Source organism: Carcharhinus amblyrhynchos, chromosome 10 (assembly GCF_965287045.1).
Source record: "Carcharhinus amblyrhynchos chromosome 10, sCarAmb.v2.hapA, whole genome shotgun sequence".
In the NCBI taxonomy this organism is placed as follows: Eukaryota; Metazoa; Chordata; class Chondrichthyes; order Carcharhiniformes; family Carcharhinidae; genus Carcharhinus; species Carcharhinus amblyrhynchos.
Genome location: NC_137333.1, coordinates 76013966 through 76032845, shown reverse-complemented (window position 1 = coordinate 76032845; position 18880 = coordinate 76013966). Strand labels below are relative to the sequence as shown.

The 18880-nt window shown below is 41.6% G+C and overlaps 1 protein-coding gene across 1 annotated transcript; it reads left to right on the top strand.

The window, feature by feature from the left end:
* The first annotated feature begins 1194 nt into the window (after positions 1-1194).
* On the top strand, positions 1195-8073 carry LOC145349402 (homeobox protein CDX-1-like). Its single transcript, XM_080197928.1, is given in 4 exon segments — positions 1195-1624; positions 2256-2336; positions 6683-6828; positions 7873-8073. Coding segments are annotated over 4 exon segments (858 nt in total).
* The last annotated feature ends 10807 nt before the right edge of the window (positions 8074-18880 follow it).

The window sequence follows — 18880 nt, the reverse complement described above, 5'->3', positions numbered from 1 at the left end:
TCTTGCAGTTCAGATCCTTACCAGCATTTCCGAATCTTCATTTCCCGTCTGAAGTAGTTTAAAATTATCGACACACCATGTATTCGATCAAATTGGATCTATTTCTCTTAAATCTATTTCAGTCTCAGTAAGCCCTGGTTGTAAAATGTCTCCTTATTGGAATCATGGGCCCTAGACACCAATCCGCTGTTGTCTTGTGAACCTGCAATCTTACATTTACTCATTTGTCGAACTATAATTACTGTAATCACCAAATTTCACCCCGCTTCCAGTCTTCCCAGAGTGAACACACCGCAAATTAATGTCACATATTCCACTCTTTTTAGCAATTTTTTGACTGAAAATTCACCGAAAATTATTTTGTTTAAACTGTCCCTATGTGAGGAATTTAATTTATGATCACTACGCCCTAAACTCTGAAACGTCAGAACACAGATAAACCCTGAGTTAGATTCCGGGATTACAGCGCCTTCCAAAAACACAAATACATTGTATTGGTATTTGAATCCTAGTTTGGTTCCCTTACTGTCCAGTACACAGACAGACAGACACACACACACATATATATAACAATTTGCCGTGCTTTATAATGAGATTTTACTAAACTGGTGTGAACTGTTCAGGCCAACTTGATCCTGGGTCCAGTTATTTGCTCGCTCTCTCTGATATGGCTTAAAATGGATACTTAATAGATCCGTGATGTAATCTGTAAGTGGACAAATCTGCCGCCTTTTGAACCTTGTGTGACTGGACCTCTTCCACGATCCCTGTCTGAGTCATTCCTGCAGAACCAGTTAACCTTCCGAAGCTGCTTTTTTTAGAAGTTTCTGAATGTGATTAATGATTTTGGTATCAGGAGCATTGAGGTTAAAGTGCGGAAGGTTGGGATTGAGGGAGAAAGCTTCTCAAACAATACTTGGTTGAATATGCAGCCCTTGATCGGGTCGCTCCTGTCTCCTTATCTTTTTAAATGCAAATCTTTGGCAGGACGAATTAGTTGACGTCACCTGCCTTTAGTTTGCCATTACTAATAGAAGCTTGTAAACAATCGTTAATCATGTGGGACACGGGCGGATCGTCCTGATCGCCTTTGGAGAGACACTGCTCAAGGCAAACCAGGAAAAAGAAGGTTCCCCCCAAAGTAATACTCTGGATCTTTCCAAAGCAGCATGCCGATTGCGCCCTGCCGCCAACATGTATGTGAGCTATCTTTTGGATAAAGACATGAACATGTACTCAGGATCCGTCCGGCACTCTGGCATCAATCTAGGCGCTCAGAATTTTGTCAGTGCGCCACAGTACTCGGACTATGCTGGTTATCATGTACCCGGGGTGAATTTGGACAACCACCCGCAAGCTTCAGGATCCTGGCCCTCTCCTTATGGCCCTTCCCGGGAGGACTGGGGTGCTTACGCGGCACCTCCAAACACGGTGCACGCCATCAACTCTTCACCGGGGACTCTGTCTTACAACCCTACAGATTATAACTCGGTCCAGGCCCCGGGCTCAGCTGCTGCCATACAGCCTTTAAACAATAACCTTTTGGAACCGCATTCTCCCAACAGCCAAAGGCGCAACCCTTACCAGTGGATGAGAAAACCAGGGCAGCAGCTATCAGCTACGGGTAAGATTGTGTATCCTAAAACTCCCCAAGCTGAGCGTGATAGAGAGGGTGCTGCCAAGAGCGCCCTTCTCATTTTACTACCACAGTCGCCTCAGCTCTCCCCGTGGAATAAACGGTGCATAGACCGTGGCTTACGTGCATTTCTGCTGTGAAGATTCACTTGTAGTTGGTGTTAAAAATTAGCTGCCAACATAAGCCGTCCATTGCTTCCTTGTAGGGAATAGTCCAGCCCTTAAATTAAAAGCCATGACAAATTTGCTCCAGAATTGTAATCATAATTGCATTTAATTTTCTATATACCACATATGAAGAAGAATGACCTGATTATTTGTATTGGACGAGGGAAGGAAATCCGAGATAATAAAATGTGTTTGTAACAAGCCCTCTGCCGCAACCCCAACCGCATCTGGGGATATTGATCGCATTTTATTTTACAGGTAGGTTATGAACTCGAATTCTCTGCACCGGAGTCAGTGTAAACAAAAATTCCTGACGCTGGGTTTTATCAAAATCAGACCAATACAGTAAAATAATTTAATCTTCAAACCTAGTAAGACTATTGGAAGCAGTCCCCTGTTAAAAATTCTTTGCATAATTAGCAGCGTTTTTAAAAAAACTTCTTACCTTTAAGGGTTTACCCATCAGAACCGCAAATAGGATCCTGATGTAGGCAGCCAATGTACCAACAATATGCACCAATCATCTATTTATAGTATGTATCATTCGCTGTCAAACTGTCAGGAAAATTCCGCTTAAACACTAATAAATGAGGAGGTGATACCTTGTTAGAATGCTTTCCATAATGATGTCTGAAAGAACAGTTCCATGTGTGCATTGTGCTACAAGGTTAGCAGCATTTATTATCGTTCTCATGTGGACACTGGTTGTAACAGGCCAATATAATAGCATTATTATTAATGTATAAATGAATGATAGTAAATTTGTAACGCCGTTCTGTGGCTGCCATTCTTTCTGCCTTCTTTCACCTTGACTTATACATTAGCAATCCTGATAAGAGATTTAAAATGTGGAGACATGCTTTAATTGCAATAATTCCAAACCCTGTTATCGACATTCGAAGATTTTATAACCAATTTCGGCCATATAAATCACTGAAGAGTGTCGTCTGACAATTGTTTCTGTGTCATTAAGCAAATACTTTTATTAGTACCCGCTATTTTCCAAGCATTAAACAACTGTATAATTTTATGAATGGTCGGCCTGAACACTGGTTACCACTTGCGTGGTGTACTGTAATTTAGAATGGGTTCTGCATTCCCTCAGCTCCACCTAGAACACCCCTTGCTCACCGAAAATTAACATCAACTTTCACAAAATTATTTCCAGGGCACTCTCTGATACAACAAAGCTTCACTTATCCAGGTTCGTATGCCAACATTAAAATGATGGTTTCGCTCTTGTTAACTCTTCAACCAGTATTCCAATATAACACGCTACTTTAGTTTGCAGGAGAGACTTGGTTAGGATTTAACAGCGTTGATGTAACCTCTAGATTCAGAGAAAGCAAAGCAAAATAGCTAAGACTATATTTCACAAAATTAGATGTTTTCTGAGATCTACTTTTGACGGTTAGAAGTGAAACCTCGGAGGCCTGTTTCAATGATGAAGAATTTGCACTTTCAGTGCGATACAATGTCCCCCAACCTCGGTTGGCAGCGTGGGAGAGTAAGATGTCGGTTCAGTTCTTGGAGTGGGTCAGATGCAAATACTCAAATGGTAAAGAGACTGCACGACCAGGCGCCGTTCTTAGTTGTGATGCAGATTTATTTTAGCCTGAAGACCTGCATGGAGCCCAACTCTCTTTAATTTATTTATGTCGTTTCCTCTTCTTCAAACTACAGGCTGATGGTTGATCTCTTATGTGTTAGGACCTTTCAACGTTGAGTGCTTTGATATACACCTTACTCTGCCAGTTCCAGCCCATTGTTCCGACCAGCTCCCGGAAAAGGGTGGCGCGTTTCGCAGCAAATAAAGAATTTTGACATTTCTGCATGATCCCATTCAGTTCCCAGGCCATCACAGAACAATAAATGTTACTCATTCCGACTAACGAAGTGTTATCTGTGACACGCATTTATGTCAATGGGCTCCAACCACCTCCGCCCAATATCTGTAAAATTATGATCCAAATTCAGTTCAATTCAATTTCACTTTATTGTCCAAAGAGAAATTTATTTCGGATACTTCCCTTGCTCGTCGAAAAATTCCACATGCGTGAATAATAATAAATAAAATTAGCCAAATTGCAGAGGTTTAACTTTAATTAAAATGTATTCAAGACTATTCCAATGCACTAAAATAATTGGGTTAATGAGTCCCACCATGAGTACACATCCTCATCCTTACATTAAACCTCCGTTCATTACGTGACCGTTAATTTTCCAGTATATGTTAGTATTCTAAATTCAGAATAATGGCGGGGGCAAGAGACACCGCTCACAACTAACAAGTAGAAACTGCAACAGTTTGGATTGCAAAAGTAATGGTCTTCAATTCTGAGTAAAGTAAAAGTCGAAGTCTAAAAGTGAAGTTCCTTTTTACCTTAAAAATGTATTGAGAACTTGGAATTTGTTCAAACTCGAAACTATGCCTTTTTAATAGTATATTTTTTATTTTACTTTTATTCATATTATACAGAATTAAGTTTTTGGTAAAACGGGTAGAAAAGTATAATGTCGAGGCCCAGGCCGCCCCCAGCGTGTCCTCTGACCCTTCCATTCAGGAACCAGGAATTATTTGTGTAATTCGTGCTTTCCGAGATAAGCCATGTGTTTTTAAATGATTAATGTGTCTTTTTAAAAGTACATTTGTCAGATCAATTTTTTTTCGCATTCTGAAAATGCCTGTTCGCGCCGCCCCTGCCCCAATACCCAATCCTGATCTTTGAAGCAGGTTCCCCATTGAAATTCTTCAGCATTCTTTTAGGAATGGGGTTTTAAATGTAAATGTGCCGAGGCCTGTGATGAAAGCCTTTTGCCGCCATTTGTTCAAGAGTGGTGATTCAAACAGAATGGGTTTGTTATTCCATCACTGAAAAATTCCCTTTGATAAGATCGCCTTGTACTGCATTGTTTGAGCCGTGTTCTCCTTTAAACAGCTGTATACAGATTCCCCACATCAGACATGTTTCTTTGCGGGGTGCTTTTGTTGTGGTTTGCAGTGAATTACCTGAACAAAGTTAGCCTGCCGGCAGTGAACGTCTAACCACAGGCGAAAAAAAGACAGAGCGAGTGATGCCTAATTCCAGTCACTCGCGAAAATAAATAAACCGACATAATTATTAAATCTGGGTTTAAATCCACCAGTAAAACAACTTGCCTCAATGCAGTATTTTTAAACACTTCCAACCTTACACATAAACACACCTGCTTCTTTTGTACTGGGATTGCCAATGGGAAGATTCAATGTTAGGAACCTTGCTCAGGCCTGGGGAAGGAGGGCGAGGTGTCTCGTTTTCACCTGCTTTTTGTTTTGTAGAAGGTGAACATTCCCCGAGAGCTCAGATGCCTCATTTGCCGCCGAGATTTTAGTTTTGCGGGTTATGATAACGTTTAAATTAACTGCTCTTTACTTCTTTGAACATCCTTGACTTGTCCATTTTACCAAAATGCACAGGAACCAAAATGCACACAAATGCGCCACAAAATGATCCCCCCCCGTGCCCCACACACACATACACAAAGCCGCTGTGAAAGCAGTGAACTAGATTATTGACCAGCCTTGGCATTCGTTTCCTTGGCTGTGGGTTGATCAGTTATTTCGATTAGCTGTTGTTGTTACTATATTTTAGCCCTGGCTTTGACCTAAACCAGTCACAATATACACACGAGATTAATATTCCCCCCCCCTTACATTTTTCATTATTGATTAACACAAGCAGTTTCTGCTATGAAATCTCAATCTGAAGTTTGGCCTTGCGCGGTGTTCCACTTTGGCTGTTGGTTAATGAATAAAACTATCAAAATCGGATGGTCACTTGTGAAATCCATCAATCTGAGTTACTTCAAATACTTCGAAGAAGCAAGTTAAAAAAAAACCTTAGGGCAAGGTCTTTCCAATCTTGCCTCAAAACCTTTAATCATCTCGACTCACATTGCCAGGCTTTCTCCGCCAGTGTGGTATCCTTTATTGTAAACAAGAACATCCCATGTCAGAGGTGCCAAATAAGTAACATGATAAGTCCGGTTCGGAAGATGCAGCTGGTGGGACAAGGGGCAAAGGTGCATCTCTAATCAGAAACTGCCCTGCTTTGAGGGAATGGAACACCGAGTTTGCCAAAACACGAGGCGGGCGTCATTTGTTATGCAATGATTTCACTGATCTGTGCATTTTTCGAAGGATCATTTGATCGGGGATAAAATATGATGCAGGAGTACAGGGCAATTTCAGATAGAAATATTAAAGATGCTGGACAGTGGTAGATGATTGAGAATATAATTGGATAATGAAGCATTAGGGGATAGAAAAAATATATAATTTAATTTATACAATAAAACCAGGCAAATACATCTTGAATATGGTTTGCCCCCTGGGAATCGGCAACTTGATTGCACTCTGTAGGTTAAGCGAGGCGGCGCCTGTATTTTGTGCCCTGCTTATGCATTTGGGATCAGCTATCGACTGACCTCGTGTAACCTTTTAATCTAATTTGCAAGGACGTATTTTTGAGTTATGTTTTTGAGCCTTTTAAATTAATCGCCTTTATATGCAGCAACTCTGAAAATAAATACACATCAGCCTATACGTTGGCCAGTGTATATTGCTAACAACAGGAACACAGTATTTCGGACAGTTATCAATGGCTGTCGGAAATTGTTTTCGCATGAGCTCCGCAACAAGTCAATATGAGAAACCAAATCACTGCACGTTCAATAATATTTATCAGATATTTAACTACCTAATTAACTGCAATAGGTATTCCATTTCAGACCTCGAGAAAGATTCAATTGTTTCCCCAATCCCAGAGAATCGACATCACAATAATACAAAATGTATTTAGCGTTTATTACATGGGCTTCTACTCCTTTTATCTCGTAGATAAAACCAGAACAAAGGACAAATATCGGGTGGTGTATACAGATCACCAGAGACTTGAGTTGGAGAAAGAGTTTCATTACAGCCGCTATATCACTATCCGGCGCAAAGCGGAGCTGGCAGCTAATCTGGGGCTGTCTGAGAGACAGGTCAGTCACCAGAATTGCCACTTGGTCGCGTTCATAGTATATTCAGAGTGCCTTGCATATTCTACCGTGGCAATAACATCTAAACCCAGTTCTTTTTCCACTTCCGACCGAGACGATGGATAAATTCGTAAAGCCGCAGAACAGTTTAAAAATTATCTTTGAAAACTCCTCTATTCCAATCTGGTGATAAATGTGTAGGAAGAATCTGATTGGGTGAGTTCAGCCGCTATAATTTCACTGCATAAACCTTGAAGTGTAATTTTCTTTAACAGGTGGCAGTTTAAGGATGTCCTTTCAAACTGTGACTCAGAGCAATAGCGAAGTAGATCGCTAAAAACTTCATCGAAATCGGGGCAACCAGTATTTGTAATTTCACAAATATAGGAGATCAACAATGAAAATGATTCGAATCTGCCTTTCATCATAGAAAATGTAGAACACATGATCAGCAAACCCGATGGGTTTTACTTTGCCGTTGCCATAACAAAATATTAATCAACGCCCATCCAATTCCAGCGAGTTGCATCAACTGATGAAATTATGTTCTTATATATCACATTTGTAACGGTGATACGTGCATCTCCAGTGATGTTTTTGACACCACTTGGCTTCTATCAAATTGCCTGGTTCGTTAAGAGCGCAGCAAAAACCCGCGGTGTCCCTTCTTATGCAATAACTTCACTGATCGGAGGCAAAATCTGCTGTCGAAGTGTAGGGCAATTTTAAATACAGGTATTAGAAACCACATGCTAAAGATAATGTTATGTGCAGGTTTCTATGGGCAAGTAAAAATAAAGACCGGTTTAAGGTTCATTCTTTGCTGTTATTCGATTGTTAGGTCGAAAGCTAAAGTCATAACAAGAATCAGAAATGCATCAGAAATTAAAATTTGCATATACTTAATTAACAATGCTCTTCAGAATATGAACATTTATTTAGTTGGTATTTCTTTGTAATTTATGTAGTCTGAATGTATTAATTCCTGCGTGTACGCAAACTGGGTTTGTGGCATTGTACTGACGTATTTTTCATATGGTATCTCAGGTAAAGATCTGGTTCCAGAACAGAAGAGCAAAAGAGCGAAAACTGACGAAAAAGAAGTTGCAGCAACAGCAACAGCAGTCTCAGCAAGGACCAGGCCGGCTCAGCCCAGTCCCTCCCGGGTCAGCCGCTTCTCTATCGGTTCCGAACGGCGGAGTGCTGGCTGCCGGCGGAGGGGTCCTACCTGGCACTGTCTCTCAATGAACACCCCTCAGACTTTCGGATACAGAAAGAGGCAGGGGCTGGGTATGTATGTGTGTGTGGGTGGGGGACAAGAAATGTAAACCGCCACCTCTTCAAGCGCGGAGCTCCAGATCCGTCAGTGCCCGAGAAGATTTTTTACAGTACTCCAGGGATATACACTATGGAAGCACTGGACTTTTTTATATCTGACAACGTTTGGACATTATATTCCAGACTTCCACAAGCAGCTATGAGATTCTGAAGACTTGCCACGGGTAAACCGACAACGTGAACCGATTGTAACTTGGATATTTTCCCCTGTGTGTTTCAGGCTATGAAACTGATAAATGTTTAGTTTAATATAGTTGTCAACTGTGGGCTTATTGACCCAGAGAAATACTATCAGTTGCATTTCGGCATTTCAAATGTGAATCTCTTTCCTCCCCAGAAATGCTCCCGGATGGGATTGTCCTTGATGCAATTTTTTTCAGCTTTGGATGTATATAAGTTTCATATTTTCCTTTTCAAATACACTTTTGTAAATCTGAGATGTTAGTGGTGCACAGATTAGTTTATCGCGATGTAGATTTTAAATATCAGAATTTGATTTATTTTACGAGATGTTGGGAAGTTAATTGTAATGTTGCAGTACTGTTTTATGGGCGCGGTGGGGCGGGGGGGCGGTCACATTCTTGTTGCTGTGATGGCTCTAGGGTATTGATGTAGTAAATCATCCGTTTTGGTCGCATTTGGAAAGAGAGAAAAGCACTTTCACAGAAGTTAATGGATTAGTTTTACAGTAGGGAGCTCACCCACAATTGCTTAACGATCCGCTAATGCTTCATCGCCATTGCATAAGAACGTCCATAATGTTAAACCTTTTTTTGAAAATTGCAGTTATAATGCCCTGGCAATAACAGTGTGTGTAGAGTATGGGGAGCTTTCCACAAGTTGCCATACTATTTGGCAGTATTACACTCCAATATTAATTCTCATTGAATATGAAAGATGAACGGGTACGCCTATGTTATAAATACAAAAACAGTTCCTTTGTCCAACAACCTGCAAGTTTGCATTTAACTTGTATTTCTATTGTTTCATAATAAATTAACAATACAGATTTAGAGAATTTAATACAAACTGATCAGTCAATTTAACCTTTCTGCCGATTGGTATGAGTGGGTCCGCTGATTGTTGGCAAGGGGAGGATAGGTCACGCTATCACTTTGTCCATTGTACTGGAAAACGTACTTTGATATTTCCTACTTGTTATCGAATAAATAGAGCTAGATAATTGATCTTATTGCCGATGAGTTGACTGGCGTTGCTATGCGTTGCTGTGAAACGGCAGACCATAAACTGTGTTTGGTGGCAAAGCTGAGCGGGAGGGGTGTTTGTACAATGGTTAGAGGGCAAAAGTCAGCATTGTTCTGCTGGGGAAGATTAAAAGTTTGCAATGGAGTCGGGCAACAAAACGTGCGCCGTTGAAACTCGTGCCTCTCCATTTAGAAAGGCAGCAATGTGAAAACTCTTCATCAAGGCCGTTCGCCATATTGAGTAATGAGGCGCTTACATATTAATCCAGGAGAAATAAAATGGCAACATTTAACTGTTGTAAAACCAATGAACGTGATACTGCGCCTGTGCGATGTTGGCGCATAAATATACATATAAATTGCCCCTTGGTGTTCCAAGATGTGTAGGTTAGATGCATGAGCCATGGAAAATGTGTGGGGTTATGGGGATAGCATCTGGGCCAGGTATTATGTCAGAGAGTCAGTGCAGACTCGATGGGCCGAATGGCCTCTCCTGCATTGTAGGAATTCTATGATTCTATGAAAACCAGTCACCACGTTTCAAAAAGAAAGGAAAATTTTTATCCAAAAGTACTTAATTCTAAGCAAATCAGTTGTCTCGAAACCTGATTGTTTCCATTTATCAAATTAGCCTGGAAAATCTTGGAATAATTCAGAAATTTTCAAACAAAATCAATTGATGCACCTTTCTGTCGAAGAAAGTGTATTTCATCCGCCCCTTTAATAACCTGTTCAATATTTATGTGGCATTGTGATCTACATCAGGATTGCAGTCAAATAGTCAAAACTCTTCATCAACTTTACACTTGCCTTCCCTCCAACCAAAGCATCAGCTTTAAGATCCTTACACATCCCAACCACACCCCCCAATTTAACTTCACACTGATTTTAAAAAAAGATTAATACTGTTAGATAAAATGAATGAATTTCTACATGCTGATGTCAAGCTAATGAACTATGTTGCGCTATACTGTCAGAACAGGGACATAAGTACAGCGATGGGAAGCGCTATATCAGTTCACATTGCACATTCAGTAAAATAAAGGCAAAATACTGCGGATGCTGGAATCTGAAACAAGAACAGAAAATGCTGGAGAAACTCAGCCGGTCTGAGTGGAGCCACCCTCATAGTATAAATCTTGCCTGATTTTCTTTGCCTTCAGTTCTGAGGGTCATCCAGACACGGAACTTTAGCTCCATTCTGTCTCCATAGATGTTGTCAGACCTGTTGAGTTTCTGAATAATTTTCTGTTTTTGTTCCAAGTTCAGTGTTGGTTTACCAAAAGAGAAAATGCTGGTAAATTTCAGCAGGTCTGGCAGCATCTACAAGGACAGAAAAGAGCTGATGTTTGGAGTCCAGGTGACCCTTTGACACTATGGGCCTTTGCGTCTTGACTCAGCCACGACGCGGTGTGTGAATGTCTGGTAGGAGAGAGTTTGAAAACCCTTCAGTATTTTACCGACCAGAATGGTTTGACATCTTGGTGGTGCTAAAGTCTGAGTTAACAATGTGTTTAATGCCTCGATGCCTCAGGCCCTGCCTTAAACTATTGAACACTCGTAATACATTTTAAACTGGCCGACAAGTTGACCGTGAGAGCAGGACCTTATCATTTCCAAACACTCACCTCCTGGGATGGCATTCTGAGCCTGAAAATATTTGCACAGACACAGACTTCTCGCCCAGCAAACAGCAGCTAAGGAAGTTCTAGCCAGGCAAAAGAAAAGCGATGTCAGCAGTCTAGTTGCCTGGCAAAGATTCACAATCCCCTGGTAACTCTAGCACAATACACCCTTTGGATCCTGAGCTCAGTTTTGGGCAACCGATACCAGGAACTGGAAGGGATTCATTTCAGAAGTGGTATAGAACAGAATAGAGAAATTACAGTCGGAACGTAGTTCTGGGAAATGTAACAACACTGGAACAATGAGGATGCGGGGGGAATGAATACAAAAGGCATGGCTTTATTTCAAGAGATCACTTATTTGGAATAATTTGTAAAAGGAAGTAATGGTGACAAAGTATTGAGGTTTGAAATATAATTGATGCAAGGAAAAATGACCTAAATATTGACATAGTTCGCACAGATATTGCCCCCCCCCCCCAACAATTGCTAGTAACGTTTTGTAATTAAAACAGCAGCATTGGGCTGCTAATTGGTGATAACATTCATGCAGGCCAAAGTCAGGCAATCACCCCAAGGAGAACAGATCTTAAACACTTCTCCCTGAGACTCAATGGTGTTACCATCACCAAATTGTCCACTTCAACACCCGAAAGGTCACCAGTGGCCAGAAGCACCACCTAAATACTGTGGTTAGAAGTTTGGGTCAGAGGCTGGATGTTCTTTGGAATCTGATTTTTCTCCTGTCTCCCCAAACCCTGAACACCATCTAAAAGGTGCAAGTTAGGAGTGTACCCTCCACTTGCCTGGGTGAGTGCAACTCCATCAGCACGAGAAGCTCAGCACCATCTAGAGCAAATCAGCTCGTTTTATTGGCACCCCATCCATCACCTTCAACATTTACTCTCTCCAGCACAGCACAAAGTGCCCTCAGTGTGTGCCCGATACAAAATGCAGCAATTTGCCATTGTTTCTTTGACAGCATATTATGAATCCTCGGCCTCTACCACTTAAACAAACAAGGGAAACAGGCACACGGGAATAACAACAACTGTAGGCTCCCCTCCAGATCATGCACCAGCCTGACTCCAAATTTAATTTGGGGTGGCATGGTGGCATAGTGGTGCCTCACAGCATCAAGGAGTCAGGTTCATTTCCAGCTTTGAGTCATTGTCTGTGTGGAGTTTGCATGTTCTCCCTGTGTCTGCGTGGGTTGCTCCGATTTCCTCCCAGTCCAAAGGTGTGTGGGTTAAGTGGATTGGCAACGCTAAATTGCCGCTTCGTTTCAGGGTGTTAGGAGGGTAAATGTGTGGGGTTGTGGGAATAGGGCTTGGGTACAGACTCGATGGGTGAATGGCCTCCTGTGGTGTAGGGATTATATATATGATTCCTCCTTAACATTGTTGTGAGCGTACATACACCCCATGGACTACAGTAATCCAAAAAATAGTAGCTCTCTACTACTTTCGCAAGGACAAATGTAGAACGTGCCAGTAATGTCTACACGGGATGAATATATGTGTACATATATCTGAAATTAAAAAAAGGGAAATGATGGATAAACCCTACAGGTCTGGCAGCATCTGTGGAGAGAAATTTGGATCTAAATGATCTTTTTACAGACTCTGGGGAATATAAGAATACTAGAAGAGAAAGGCTACATGGGGAATGAATGAAAATAAAGAGATGGCTTTACTCAAAACGTCATTTGTTTGGAATAATTTGTAAAATAAAGTAATGGCGACAAAATATTGAGGTTTGAAATTTAATTGATATAAGGAAATTCTGTGGAAGGATCATTTACATCCGAAAAGTTAATTCTGTTTCTCTCCTGCTGAGTTTATCCAGCATTTTCTATATATATGCCTACAAATCTCGAGTTGTCTATAAGCAATTTGCAATGCTCTGTAATTTAAAATTTGATTCTTTAATTCTAACCTAAATATAATGAATTTGCAGCTGGAAAGATGATTTGTTTACATAAAGTCATGTCATGACACATGCTAGGGCATTTTAGACTATTTGATGTTTGATTTTTCTAGACTATAATATATAAATAATTGAAGAGGAAGTGAATTGGAGTGCAAACCAGCACAACTGAGATTTGTAAACAAAATTAGATTCCAGTGAGATGAATGAAAGAACAATAAAAACCTCTGAAAATGTATTCCTGTCTAACTCGGCACAGGATAAATTGTTCATTATCCTTTCAAATTGGTTTATGCTACAAAAAATCACAACAGGAGTGTACAGTCTCATCTAATCGCTCCCACACAAATCAGAAAATGCCTTCACGTCACAGAAGGCGCTTCCGACAGGGATGAGTGGGAATATTGGCTAGAGCTCTCAAACTCCTGTAAGCTTTTGGTTACATCAGAATCCGTGTCCCGTTGCTTGGACTATAGCTTTCAGGCTGTCTTTCCTTTGGGCTACTTCCATTCGCATCAACTTGCTTCCGGTAATCGACCAGGTCAGCCACGCAGTTTTGGGAAATAAATCGCCCAGGGCTCTTTCCTAATAACATCCTTCTTTCTAATGGCGCGGTTCCATTATTTCCAGCTGCTTGGAAGTAAACCTTCCTGGTGAAGTTTTTTAGACGAAATATGTTATCATTTGCTCAATCTGACATTAAACTGCCCTCTTCGTTGAAGCAAGTTCCATTTACGAACTCAGTTGCTTATTGTAGGGCCACTAAGATCTTAAACAGTTTCCGTTTTTTCCATAATTCATTTCAGTGTAGCAGGAATGTCATTCAGGTTCATTTGTTAAAATGGTGACACTTGAGTGTGAGCTGGCTCATTAAGATTTAAAAGACAGCAGCCCGATAAGTTATTGCTCTTCCTGTTACACTCATTAATATTGCATTACAGTCAGTAGAGCGAAGTTCTCTGTGTACTTTCCTGGGAATAAACGTTATTTACAATGCAACTTTAACGGACCATGGGAGATTTCGGGTACAGGCGTCGTAATCATTTTTCAAGAATTGATTATTATAAAATCAAGTGCATAAATATTATAGAATTTACAGTGCAGAAGGAGGCCATATGACCCATCGAGCCTGCACAACAGCGATCCCAGCTAGGTCCCATCCCTGTAAACCCATATATTAATAGTCCTAATCTCCCTAACACTAAGGGACAATTTACCATGGCCAATCAATCTAACATACACATCTTTAGACTGTGGGAGGGAACCGGAGCACCCGGAGGAAACTCATGCAGGCATCGGGAGAATGTGCAAACTCTACACAGCCAGTGACCCAAGTCAGGAATTGAACTCGGGTTCCTGGTGCAGTGAAGCAGTGGTGCTATCCACTGTATCGCCCCAAGTATTGAACAACAAAGAGAAAAGAACATAGAAGTACCACACAGGGACAGGTCCTTCAGCCCAACAAGTCCATGCCAACACAGATGCCTCTCTAACTTTTTTTGCCTCTATGTGGTCCACATCCCTCTATTCCATGCCTATTCATGTATCTATCCAGATGCCTTTTGAACGTTGTTATAGAATCTGTTTCCACCACCTCCTCCGGCGACGTGTTCCAAGCATTCATCACCCTCTGTGTGGTAAAACTTGCGCCTTACATCGCTTTTAAACTTTCCCCCACTAACTTTCAACCTATGCTCCGAATAATTGACCCTTCGACCCTGGGAATTAGTTCAGAGTGCATTAGGAATGTTTGTAAAGGTATTTAGTCAACTCCTTTGGCGTAGCCCCTCCGTACCTGTGGTATTCCTTTCTAAAACCTCTGTCGCCACCAATTGTCTTCATCAGTTCTACCCAACAGGTGGCAGTATGGCATCACTTTTATCTCTGGTGTTCTCCCAAGGGCAATATATAATTACTGACAGCAGTCCGCCTAAATATCTAGGGTTGTTTCTTACCAAGCAGTGAGTATATGTTAAGCAACTCACCAACTTGGGAATTTGGCGTCAGTACCTTGTCAGTCAAAAAATCTATGGGTTTGAGTCCCAGTCCAGAGTTTTAAGCACAAAAATTTCAGCTAACATTCTAGGGTAGTGCTAAAGTCTTCTAGATTAAACATTAACCCGAGGTGCTCTGCTCTCTCAGTTGGACGTAAAACATTCAGCAACCGGGGAATTAAACCCATTGTCCAGAGCCAATGTTTATCAATATCATATCACTAATCTAACCCCAATCAATATCACTAAACAGAATTAACTGGTCATTAGCACATAGTTTGCTGTGTGCTACATTTCCTATGACTTGGTATTAGACAGGCTCTCGGGATTGTGGATGAATTGCTTCCACTCTAGTTCCATAGATTCTGAGATGGCTCATGAATTCAAAATGTGATCTGTAGCCTCTGTCCTAGATGGGGCAGAGGGTGCTTAAAAGAATGGGGCAAATGAGGAGTTTGAATGTTTGTATGCTCTTGCCGCTGCTTCAACTTTACAACTGCGTGTTCCTGATGAAGTCTCTCTATGTTCAGTGCCTTGCTGAACGAACCTTCGCCATTCTGATCGGTAACAAGCCAGGAACTACCATGAGTCCACAGGGATGCTTGATCTTTTCATCCTTGACGTGTTTCCGTTGTCCTCCAGGGAATCTCCTGCCAGGATCGTGTTCCAAGTAGAGAGAGCATTTGCTGAGGGAATCTGGCAGTCAAATGGCATGTCCTGTCCAACAGAATTGGTTTTGGGTGATTTGTGCCTCAGTGCTCGGCCTGTTGGTTTGAAGAGGGTTTGGGAGAAGAGTTGGCCAGCATTCCTTGCTCACTTTCACTGATAGCACCCTGGTTTTGATCCTGTGGCCAGTGAGGGCCAGCAGGGAGATCCTTTGACCTCTCAATAGGAGAAAGAAACCTGCTACAGAGAGGAACAATGTATGACCGGGGATTGCTGAGAAGATGAATATCAGGAGTATTCCAGAAAGCCTTGGAAGCCACTGTAGTCACCCACAGTTAAGTTTGAAAACACCAATTAAAAAACGCAATCCTTACTAACATATTTAAGTTCACAGTCCGACTCTCCTTAAAGGGGAGTGGGATGCAGGGGTGGGGTGGTATGCGGCACCATTAAGTGCAGAAGTTGAAGAGTTGGAATTGGTTTTCTGGCGTGTTGTCAATTTCAGCACCTTTAACACCGCCCCCCCCCGTACCCGCAACTGTCACCAAACCAAACTTCCCTCAAAGAATCATATAATCCGAGTTTGTCAATAACCCAAATATAATATTTCTAATACAATATTTCTAATTCTCTTCCAGCACCTAGTGGTGCACTAAGGCAAACGTTAATCTGTTTCAATAGCTAGTAATTCCTGGAACAGGATGCTAGTCTCACTCACCATCGAGTGTGGCTGACCAGGAGTCTCTCCCGCTCTTATCGCAACCATTTCCGTGTTTGGATGGATTTGCAGGTTGATATATTCAAACTGACCATGTTACGAACGCTCCTTCTTTGGCCATCATTTACTGGGGTGGGACTCAGATCGGAGCTTCTGGTTCAGAGACAGACACTCTACCCGTTGCACCACAAGACCTCCATATGTAATATAGTAAACAGGATATAAAATTACAAAGAACAAAGAACAAAAACACCCGGGAAACAGGCCCTTCGGCCCAACGAGCCCGCGCCGCCATTTTAACATTACCCCCTCCACCCATGACCCTTATCTATTGTTTTATGGCAATCCACAGAGACACCTTTAGATTAAGTCAATGGGAAAATTGGTCAGAATTTGATTTCAGTGCAGGTACGTGTGAAGTTATCAATTTTGGACTAAAAGAGATATATCAGAATATTTTTTAAATGGTGAGAGGCTAGAAACAGTGGAAGTCTAAATAGATTAAAGGTCCATGTACTAAAATGTACTATTTGGTCCAAAAATAATGAAAACAGCTATTGGAGTGTTTTCCTTTAAAACTAGAAGAGCATATTCCAGTGGGAGACAGTTTTGCTAAAGTGCTACAAAGCCCTGGTTAGAGTATAAGACTTTTGCAGTTTTGGGCACCACATTGTAGAAGAGATATATTAGCCTTCAGAAGTAGAGCATTGTAGATTTTTCAGAATATTATCAGGGAGCCTCTGGTAATATTCTGGTGCTCTGGAATATAGAAGGTTAATTTTTTGTTGGTATTTTTGAAAGGAATTGATAAAACAGTTAGATGGAAACATTCCCATTGTTGTATCTGTCTAAGACAAGGCAACACAACCTTAAGAATCAGAGCCAGGCTGTTCCAGAAAGGTTTAGGAAATGCGTTTTCATGCAAAGTGTGGAATTTTCTCCCACAAAAAGTATTCCATCACAGTCTTGACTTGTGCCCCGTGGATAAGTGGCAGACTTTGGGGAGTCAGTAGGTGAATTACTCTCCACAGAATTCTTAGCCTCTGACCTGGCCTTGCAGCCATCATTTTCTGGACAATTGGAAACCCCAGGATGTTGATAGTGTGGCATTCAGCAATAGGAAAACCATTGAATATCAAGGGAAGGTGGGTGGATTCTCTCTTGTTGGAGATGGTCATTGCCAAGCACTTATTTGGTGTGAATAATACATGACACTTGTCAGCCCAAGCCTGAATATTTTCCAAGTCTTACTGCATTTGGACATGGACTACTTCAGGACTCACGAATGGTTATGAGCATTGTGCAGTTATCCACAAAAATCCCCACTTCTGTCCTTATGGTGGATGGAAAGTCATTGATGAAGCAGCTGAAGATGTCCTGGCCCAGGGCATTCCCCTATGGAATTCCTGCAGTGATGTCATGGAACTGAGATGACTGATCAACAACCATATTCCTTTGTGCTAGGTATGACTCCAATCAGCAGAGAGTTTTGCTTCTTCGCCATTGACTTAAGTTTCACAAGGATTCCATGATGTCACATTTGGTGAAATGCTGCTTAAAGGCAGTCACTCTTGCCACTCTTATCACACCACTTGAGTTCAACTCTTTTATCCATGTTTGAACCAAGGCTGAGTGGCTCTGGTGGAACTCAAGCTGAGTATTGGTGATGTTATTGTTGCGTAAGCACTGTTGATGAAGCCTTCCATTGCTTTGCTGGCAGTTTTGAGTAGAGTGATGGGACAGTAATTGGCTGGGTTGGATTTATCTTGTTTTTGTGGACAGGACACACCTGCATACCTGGCCAATTTTACATTTTGCTGGGTAGATGCCAGTATCAAAGTTGTCCTGAAACAACTTGGCTAGGGGCACAGCTAGTTCTGGAGTACAAACCTTTAGTACTATTGATAGAGTGTTGTCTGGGCCCATAACCTTTGCAGTCTCCAGTACCTTCAGCCTTGATATCACACAGAGTGAATCAAATTTACTGAAGCCTGGCATCTGTGATACTGATGGCCTGAGGAGGAGGTTACTATGGATCTTCCACTTGGCACTCCTGGCTGAAGATGGGTGCAAATGTTGCAACCTTGTCTTTTGCATTTATATGTTGGGCTCTTCCATCATTGAGGTCAGGGATATTTGTGAAGCCTCCTCCTTCAGTGAGTTTTTAATTTGTCAATCACTGTTCATAGCTGGATGTGGCAGGGCTGCAGATCTCAGATCTGATCTGTTACTTGTGGGATTGCTCAACTCTGTCTATTATTGCTTGTTATGCTGCTTGTCATGCATGTGGCTCTGTGGTGTAGCTTCACCAGGCTGACAACTCATTTTTAGATATGCCTGGTGTTGATCCAGAAATGCCTTGCTGTACTTTTCACTGAACCAGGGTTGATCAATTGGCTTGCTGGTAGTGATAGAGTGGGGGAAATGCTAGACCATAAGGTTACAAATTGTGGCTGAGTACAATTTTGCTGCTGCTGCTAATGGCTCACAGCACCTCATGGGTTCCCAGTTTCAAGTTTCAGGTATGGGCAAATTCATGGTTTGGCCTGATCCAGACTAATTAAACCAAACCTTCCACCA